This window comes from Ascaphus truei, chromosome 13 (assembly GCF_040206685.1).
Source record: "Ascaphus truei isolate aAscTru1 chromosome 13, aAscTru1.hap1, whole genome shotgun sequence".
Taxonomy (NCBI): domain Eukaryota; kingdom Metazoa; phylum Chordata; class Amphibia; order Anura; family Ascaphidae; genus Ascaphus; species Ascaphus truei.
The window spans coordinates 21,762,293-21,771,890 of record NC_134495.1 but is presented as its reverse complement, the minus strand read 5'-3'; the positions used below and the strand labels follow the sequence as shown (position 1 = coordinate 21,771,890).

The 9,598-nt window shown below is 48.1% G+C and overlaps 1 protein-coding gene across 1 annotated transcript; it reads left to right on the top strand.

The window, feature by feature from the left end:
* The first annotated feature begins 6,345 nt into the window (after window positions 1-6,345).
* LOC142464577 (protein NipSnap homolog 1-like) lies at window positions 6,346-8,571 on the top strand. Its single transcript, XM_075567948.1, has 5 exons — window positions 6,346-6,513; window positions 6,656-6,687; window positions 7,294-7,388; window positions 7,614-7,697; window positions 8,087-8,571. Exons 1-5 carry the CDS (start codon window positions 6,346-6,348, stop codon window positions 8,149-8,151), a joined length of 444 nt encoding a protein of 147 aa, XP_075424063.1. The 3' UTR covers window positions 8,152-8,571.
* Window positions 8,572-9,598: the final 1,027 nt, after the last annotated feature.

Sequence of the window (9,598 nt, the reverse complement as noted above, 5' to 3'; positions counted from 1 at the left end):
CGGAAAAGGGCAGGGAAGAGGGGGCAAAGGGCAGGGAAGAGGGGGCAAAAGGCAGGGAAGAGGGGGAAAAGGGCAGAGTAGAGGGGGCAAAGGGCAGGGAAGAGGGGGAAAAGGGCAGGGAAGAGGGGGGCAAAGGGCAGGGAAGAGGGGGGCAAAGGGAAAGGCAGGGGGGGCAAAGGGAAGGGCAGGGGGGCAAAGGGAAGGGCAGGGGGAACAAAGGGCAGGGAGGTGCGGGGGGGCAAAGGACAGGGAGGGGTGTGGGGGGCAAAGGGCAGGGAGGGGCAGGGGGGCAAAGGGTAGGGAGGGGTGGGGAGGGCAAAGGGCAGGGAGGGGCGGGAGGGCAAAGGGAGGGGGGACAAAGGGCAGGGAGGGCAAAGGGCAAGGAGAGCAAAGGGCAGGGAGGCAAAGGGCAGGGAGGCAAAGGGCATGGAGGGCAGGGGGGGCAATGGGCAAGGGGCAAAGGGCAGGGGGAGGGAGGGCAGGGGGCAAAGGGCAGGGGGCAAAGGGCAGGGTGGGAGGGCTGGGGGCAAAGGGCAGGGGGAGGGAGGGCAGGGGCAAAGGGCAGTGGGCAAAGGGCAGGGGGCAAAGGGCAGGGGGGAGTCAGGGATGCGTTAAATAACCATTCCCCTGCGTTTACTCACCTTGCACATGGCGGCGCTCCTCTTCCTCCGGGTACCGGCCGCCCTCCTCTTCCACCTCGGGCTCCTCAGCCTCAGGCTGAGACGCTCCAGTGAGGAGGTGCTGTGCCTTTCACGTGAGAGGCGGAGAGAGCTGGAGGAGCGCTCTCGGGGATGGGGAGCTGGGGGAGTGGCCTATGTGAGGGGAGAGCCGCAGAGAGCGTGCTCTGTGTGGGGGGGGGGGAGCGGTGTGTGTGAGGGAGAGCGCCAGGAAGGGTGAGAGTGCTGGGTGAGGGAGAGCACTGGGGAAGGGTGAGAGCGCCGGGGGAGGGAGAGCACGGGGAAGGGTGAGAGCGCTGGGTGAGGGAGAGCGCCGGGTGAGGGTACAGTGTGTGTGAGGGAGAGCGCCGGGTGAGGGAGAGCGCCGGGGAAGGTTGAGAGCACTGGGTGATGGAGAGCGCTGGGTGAGGGTACGGTGTGAGTGAGGGAGAGCGCCGGGGGAGGTTGAGAGCCGGGGGGGAGGGTGAGAGCCGGGGGGGGGGGGAGTGGCCTACGGGAGGTGAGAGCCGGCAGGATGTGGGAGGAATGGGGAGGGTGAGAGCCGTGGGGAGGTGAGAGCCATGGGGAAGGGTGAGAGCCGTGGGGAGGCAGCAGCCTGTGGGAGGAGAGAGCACGGGAGAGCGTGCTCTGGGGGGCCAATGAGAGCCATGGGGGGGCAGGACAAAGGGGGGGGGCAGACACACCAGCCAAATAGAGCCGTGGGAGGGCGGGCGGACCGACGGACCAAGCAAATGGTCTCCAAACACTCACAAACAAGATTTTCGATTATATAGATATAGATGGATATTACTCAGGATGAGTACCCCCAGAAATTTGATGTGTTTTTTTTGCCCATTTAAATGAGAGGGGACCCTTCCATTCTAGCTTTTGATTGCAGTCTAGAGCTAGTGCCTCTGATTTTTCATAGTTGATGGTTAAACATGAGACTTTGCCATACATTTGTATTGCCTCTTATAATAGCGGGTATTGCCTTTTGAGGGTTTGAAATGAAAAGGAGCATATCGTTCGCAAATGCTGCGATTTGTAGTTCTTTGTCACCTATTTGAATGCCCTTGAATTCCTCCATCTGTTTTAGGTGTCGAATTAGGGGATCTAGTGCTATATTAAATAATATTGGGGATAGGGGACAGCCCTGCCTTGTTCTCTGTTGTAACGTGAAAAGGTCAGAGTTCAGTGCATTAGCTGTGATATAGGCTTTGGGGGAATTGTATATAGTTTGAATTAATGTTTTGTAAAATTCTCCCCAAAGTTTTGTGCCTGGATAGTCCTGGTAATGTGTGCCCATGTAATTTTATTTAATGCCTTTTCGGCGTCGAGATTTACTATTATGTAGTTGCCTTTGGACTGTCCTGCTGCCACCACTGCGGCCACAGCTGATCTTATACTCATAACTGACAGTCTCCCGGGGACAAAACCTGTTTGCTCTGGAGATATAATATTAGGGAGTATATTTTTGAGGCGGTTTGTGTACATTTTTGTTAGAATTTTTAAATCTTGGTTTAACAGGGAAATGGGTCTGTATGACGATGGTTGTTCCAGATTTCTGCCTGGTTTTGGGATGACAATTATTTTCGCTAGATTAAGATTTTGCGGCGTTTGTTTTTCCTCCCTTATATGGTTGTATAGGTTGATCAGTGATATTGCTATTTCGGGGTTTAATAATTTGTAGTATTCTGCGCTAAGGCCACCTGGTCCTGGTGATTTGTTACTTTTAAGTGTGTTGATAGTTTCCTGTACTTCTTGGGTTGTTATAGGTTTATCGAGTGCCTCTCTATTTGCTTGGGAGATCTGAGGAAGGTTTGCTTCTTGTATAACTTTTCCTCCTAATTCTTTTTCATCTGGGATTGTTGTGTAGAGTTTTTTTGTAGTAATTTAGGAATGTTGCACACATTTCTTTGGCGTTTGTTCTGCCACCCTCCTTAGTGCTAATGGTCACTATTTGATTAGTACTTTTGGATTCTTTTGTTAGATTGGACAACAATTTCCCGATTTATTGCCCCATCTAAAATAGCTATTTTTTTATACAGTACATATGTTGGGTTTGTGCTCCTTCAGTCAGCAGTGCCTCGTACAACTCTTTGGTTTCTAAATACTGCTTCTTATTTTGTTCTGTGTTATCTGCCTTGTATATTTGGAACGCCTGTGTTAGCTGTGTGTTTAGGGTTTTGTTTTTCCTAAAACTGTAAGCAATTATATGGCCTCTAAGTACTGCTTTGGATGCTTCACAGTACAGAATGGGTTCTACAGTGTGCTGCTGGTCGTCCGTCTCATAATTGGACCACTGGTTTTGTAGATACGCTTTGAACTCTTTTGAGTCGGCTAGATACGTGGGCGTGCGCCAGCTTCGCGAGATATTTTTGGGTTTACTGAGTCTTAAGTTGATCCATATCGGTGCATGGTCTGAAATTATCATATTTTCTATTTTAGCGGAGTTTATTCTCTGCATTAAGTTGGTTGAGATTAGGAACCGGTCTATTCTTGGGAACATATTGTGTGCGTGTGAGAAAAAAAGGGAAATCTTTTTGTAGCGGGTTTAAAATTCTCCAAGTGTCAACCAGTGTTAGGTTCTCCCTGAAGGATTTTAACGTTCCCCGTTGTGCGTGTGAGTGGTGCGGTACCCTTTTGTTTCCTGATCTGTCAAGTGTCCAGTCCTCCACTACATTGAAGTCGCCTCCTACAACCACGGTCTCTGCGTCCAACTCCAAAATTCTTTGGTAGAGATCTGTGAAAAACAAATGGTTGGGCAGATTCGGGTCATATGCATTAACCAACAACAGTCTCGAGTCTTCTATGGTGATATCGACCATGAGATACCTTCCTCCCGGATCTTTCAGAGTTTTATGGATGGTGTAGTTCACATTTTTGTTTATTAGTATTGCAGTTCCTCTTTGCTTTCCAGTGTATGGTGCCGCGATTTATTTCTTGGATCCATGGCGCTTTTAGTCTTTTGGTATCTTCCTTCAGGAGGTGTGTCTCTTGGAGGAACATCACCTGCGCTTTGGATCTTTTGATGTGAGAGAGTATCTTCCTCCTTTTTGCTGGTGCATTCAGGCCCCCGACATTCCAGGAGACAATCTTGACGTTGTCTATCCGGATTTGGGAATCCTCTATTTCTGGGGCGTACAGTGTCTGGAACCTGTATCAGCTGCCCTCACTGTGATTTCTTGGGGTACACGGGATAGAGGCAGCCAAATGTATTTTGTATCTTTCCTTGTGTTTCCCCTCCCTCTTTGTCTCCCCTCTTGCTCTGTTCTAGGTTTGCCTGCCTCTGGGCTGCCCAGCTGATTTGTTTTAGGGGGGGGGTTGGGGGGGAGTTTCCCACAGGGCTTCCTCCTTACCTCCTGTTCTGATCAGCGGTAGCCCCCACTATCTGTGTGTATTGATCCATATAATTACGTCACACACTCCCTGCTCGTGCAGGAACACGCTGTGTGTATTGATCAGTATAATTACGTCACACACTCCCTGCTCCTGCAAGAACACGCTGTGTGTATTGATCAGTATAATTACGTCACACACTCCCTGCTCCTGCAAGAACACACTACGTGTCTGTGTGTATTGATAAGTATAATGACGTCTCAGTCCCTGCTCCTGCAGAAACATGCTGTGTGTATTGATCGGTATAATTACATCACTCCCTGCACCTGCAGGAACACGCTGTGTGTCTGTGTATTGATCGGTATAATGATGTCACTCCTTGCTGCTGCAGGAACACGCTGTGTGTATTGATCGATATAATGATGTCACTCCCTGCTCCTGCAGGAACACGCTGTGTGTATTGATCAGTATAATTACGTCACACACTCCCTGCTCCTGCAAGAACACGCTGTGTGTATTGATCAGTATAATTACGTCACACACTCCCTGCTCCTGCAAGAACACACTACGTGTCTGTGTGTATTGATAAGTATAATGACGTCTCAGTCCCTGCTCCTGCAGAAACATGCTGTGTGTATTGATCGGTATAATTACATCACTCCCTGCTCCTGCAGGAACACGCTGTGTGTCTGTGTATTGATCGGTATAATGATGTCACTCCTTGCTGCTGCAGGAACACGCTGTGTGTATTGATCGATATAATGATGTCACTCCCTGCTCCTGCAGGAACACGCTGTGTGTATTGATCAGTATAATGACGTCTCACTCCCTGCTCCTGCAGGAACACTCTGTGTGTATTGTAGAAAGGGGGGGGGGGGGTGATAGACAGCACTCTGACACAATGACTCAGCAAGGTTGCAGGGTGCACGGAACAGGAAGGGACCCTAATTCCCTTCAGAAGTACTAACAAACCAAAAGATAGTACCAGTACTCTCTGTCTCACAGCTACAGATATAAGCAAATACCAGTATAGGGAATATGAATAATTTAATGACACTAATAATAAACTGAACATATAGCAACAATAGCCAATACGCCAATACAAGAATAAATATCACCATAGTGAAAATCAAAAAATAAAAGGGGGTAGAGGGGAAAGAAGGAGATAAGGAGGTATATAGGCTATTCACGTCAAGTGTAGCCAACAATACACTTGTGGTAAATGGTGGAATAGAAGATATTTTATTCAGAAAGTGCGTAGTATCCTGAACAGAAGATTTGGAGTTATCCACAAAAGGTCTCAGCAATTTGTCTAGAAAAATCGCACAGGGTTGAAAGATAGAATCTGTGCCCGCCACTATAGGTCTACCTGGGGGGGATATTAGACTCTTGCGTATTTTGGGTAACACATAGAATACAGGGGTAATAGGGTCTTTTTTTTAGAAGAAAGTCCTTCTGTTTTTTGGTGATAACACAACCTTCATAAGCCATGTCTAAGACCTCAGAGACCTTCCTGGTGACTTCAAAGATAGGGTTATGATCAATTACTCTATAATTATTGACCATCTCAAGTTGTCTTAATATCTCTAGTCTATACTCGGAACGGTCCATAATCACTATAGCCCCACTCTTATCGGCCGGTTTTATTACAATATCGGTTGAGGACCCTGTCAGTGACGTCACCAGCCAGACGATGGGAGCTGTTAATCCTCTCTACTACTTAAAGCAATGATTTCATCTTGCTCAGTCCCAAGCACTCGACAGGGCACCAGGAGCTGTTGATAGAGGGTTTGCTTATACTTGTTCACTGATTGACATCTGATATCTGCATATGTTCTGTGTCTTTTTCAATATTTGATATCTGCTTATGTGATTTGCCCTCTTTAGACTTTAGATTTATATCATTAGCTGAGTGTGGGATTATTTGACAGTGGGGACGGAAGGCTTAGGGAAGTACCTCTGGGACCCTTTGGGACCAGGGGGAATGGGCCAGATGAAGAGGTCACCCCTCGAAACGTCGCCCCCCTAGTTTGCTTTCCTTTTTCCATTTTTGTGATTTTTTCCTTTTCTTTCATGATTTTTTCCCTTTCTCCTTCTTTCCCCTCTACCCCCTTTTTATTTTTTGATTTTCTCTATGGTGATATTTATTCTTGCATTGGCGTATTGGCTATTGTTGCTATATTTTCAGTTTATTATTAGTGTCATTAAATTATTCATATTCCCTACACTGGTATTCGCTTATATCTGTAGCTGTGAGACAGAGAGTGCTGGTACACTGGTGTATTTATTGGTACAATGACGTCTCACTCCCTGCTCCTGCAGGAACACACTGTGTGTATTGATCGGTATAATGACGTCTCTCTCCCTGCTCCTGCAGGAGTACCTGGCTTTCCGTAAGGAGCGGAGCCGCATGCTGCTTTCGCGCAGGAACCAGCTGCTCCTGGAATTCAGCTTTTGGAACGAGCCTGTGCCTTGTCCGGGACCCAACATCTATGAACTGCGCACATACAGGTTAAAGGTCAGCAGTCGCCTGCTTGTTCATACTGTACGGTGGGACGGGAGCAGCGTCTGTGTCATGTGACTAGTGGCTTATTCTGGACAATAACAGTATCTTACTCTCCTTCTTCTTCCTCTTCCTTTTTTTTTCTTCTCGTTTCTAGCCGGGAACAATGATTGAATGGGGAAATAACTGGTAAGCAGGAATGTCTCGTAAAAGGCCCTCCCTCCCCCGACATATATGTACCAGCCTGCTGTATTTCATTAGTTTCCCTCTTTTATCCCCCCTCTTCCTCCTTCCTTCCTTCTCTCCCTACTTTCTTCCTTCTCTCCCCCTTCCTTCCTTCCTTCTCTCACCCTTCCTTCCTTCTCTCCCCCTTCCTTCCCTCCTTCTCTCCCCCTTCCTTCCTTCTCTCCCCCTTCCTTCCCTCCTTCTCTCCCCCTTCCTTCCTTCTCTCCCCCTTCCTTCCTTCTCTCCCCCCTTCCTTCCTTTTCTCCCCCCTTCCTTCCTTCTCTCCCCCCTTCCTTCCTTCTCTTCCCCCTTCCATCCTTCCTTCTCTCCCTTCCTTCCCTCCTTCTCCCCCCCTTCCTTCCTTCCTTTTCTCCCCCTCTTCCTTCCTACCTTCTCTTTCCCCCTTCCTTCCTTCCTTCCTTCTCTCCCCCCCTTCCTTCCGTCTCTCCCCCCCTTCCTTCCTTCTCTCCCCCCTTCCTTCCTTCTCTCCCCCTCTTCCTTCCTTCTCTCCTTTTTTGTTGCCCCCTCTTCCTTTGTCTCCCCCTGATTCTGTGTCCATCTTTCACTCAGGGCTCGTGCTATCAAACATCGTCAGGAGTATCAGGAGGTTGTTGGCGGATTCTTCTGTCAGATCGGGGAGTTATATGTTGTGCATCATCTCTGGGGTAAGTGAAGTGTTTCCTCTAATAACCTATTAAAGACCTGCAGATCATCACTCTGTGCTTCAGAGCTACACATCTGCAGAGCATTGCAGCACTCATGCTTTCCCATGGTGGAACTAGTTACTAGGCAGAAATCCCTCTGTAGGTAACATTTTATCTCAGTAGGATCACATGGTTGACACTTCCCATGTAATGTTTCTGAGTTGTTCTTGTCTTCTGTTTTCCCAGCTTATAAGGACCTACAGTCCCGGGAGGAGACTCGCAAATCAGCCTGGACCAAGCAGGGTTGGGATGAGAACGTTTTTTACACAGGTAACCTAGAGGTGCTCCCTCCCAAACTCTGCCCAGTAAGAATACATTTGGGTGGAGTTTGAGGGTGTCCCTTTAGAGCTCAACGGTGCTATTTGCAGCTCTGGGATCCTGCGATACGGACTGGTGAAGTTCCGGTATTACTTCCTGGTTTTTACAGTGGATTTAAATGGCCGTCCAATGGGAAGCCACCACCGATGATGCTGCGGCTTCCTATTGGCCTGAGACTTGGCAGCCATTTCTCTAGTAAATATCTCTAAACGGGGGGGGGGGGGGGGTTGTGTTTGCTGCTGTAATGTGACAGAGCAGTGTTACGAGTGAGACTCCCTACGTGTGAGTGAGAGTCACAGTTACCAAATCCTCCCTTATAACCTCTTATCCTTTGCTTTCAGTTCCCCTAGTCCGGAGTATGGAGTCTCGCATCATGATCCCACTGAAGATCTCGCCCCTTCAGTGACTGACCCCCTGTTTCCTTCCTCAGACCCCCCCCCCCCGCCCCTTTTACTGGTGTCAGTAATTTGACCAAATGATGGTGAGATGATTGCCATGCAGACGTGCTGTACCCTTATCATTCACATGCTTGTCCATAGCGCCCAAACCTCCAGCTTGAACACAGAGACACTGCACTGCATAGGAAAAGGATCACAATGATTATATTGTGTTCCAAAACATAACCACGGTTTCAGGGCTCTACGGGACCTTCCCCGGGGTGCTGTGACTGACACGTTGGTAATGCTCTACGAATACCAATATACCACTTTAGAGCACTTACATAAGCAGTGCTGTGTCTCTTCCTTCAAACCGGGGGTTTGGGTGAAGTATACTCTTATCTCATTATTACACGTGCACTCGCCATACTTCATTTACTTTTTCCTAGAGGTGACAGGAACTGCACAGCCCTTCACAGCGTGACCCGGAAGTCCACCACCCTCACAGCAGTATCCGGATGGGAGGTATGGTAAGTGTGACCCCGCAAAGGCGAATGTGAGACCCAGCAGCAAGCAAAATGTCCCAAGAGCGTCCGTGGTGCATTAGCAGTATACGGTGAGTATATGAATGAATAATCAATAGCTTAAAAAACTCTTCCCTACACGTTTCATCACTCTCACTCACTCACTCACTCACTCACTCATATACTCACCGTTTACTGCTAATGCACCACGGACGCTCTTGGGACATTTTGCTTGCTGCCGGGTCTCACATTCGCCTTTGCGGGGTCACACTTACCATACCTCCCATCCGGATACTGCTGTGAGGGTGGTGGACTTCCGGGTCACGCTGTGAAGGGCTGTGCAGTTCCTGTCACCTCTACTGGAGGACGGTTCAAGGAAGCTGGGACTTCACAGAAGGAGAGAGTGGCGTGCAAGTGGAGCAACATCGTTGTGCCGTTGGCGAATGAGTATACTCATTACATGCTTTTACCTTTTATCTGTTTGTGAGTTTAAATTTGTTGGATCTACCATTTTTTATTAAATTGTATTTTTTCATGCTGCACTAGGATCGGGCGCTTTCTTTTCTTGTTGTTCATATATATACTATATATAACTACATTTAACATCTCTTAGGCTCCTGTGCGTACCAGTGTATTGTGTCACCAATTAACAATTACCATCTCAGGCAGGTGAAGTTGTTTAGAGAGTACTTATTGCTTTCAGTGGGACTGTTTACCCCACCCCCATCTCCTTTTTAATATTTTTCACCTTTTTGTTCAGGGTCACCTCACACAGAGGTTTATCCACATACTTATATTTTAATTGAGGATTTCTCCAAATATTGAGTTTTAATTACTTCATCAGTACATGTTAGACAAGTACTTACCTTTATTCAGGCTCCCAGGTCAGCAGGATCAGTTCACCAGCCGTTGAGTGCTCTCATTATAGGGGTTCTTTTTCTCCCAGTTTCAG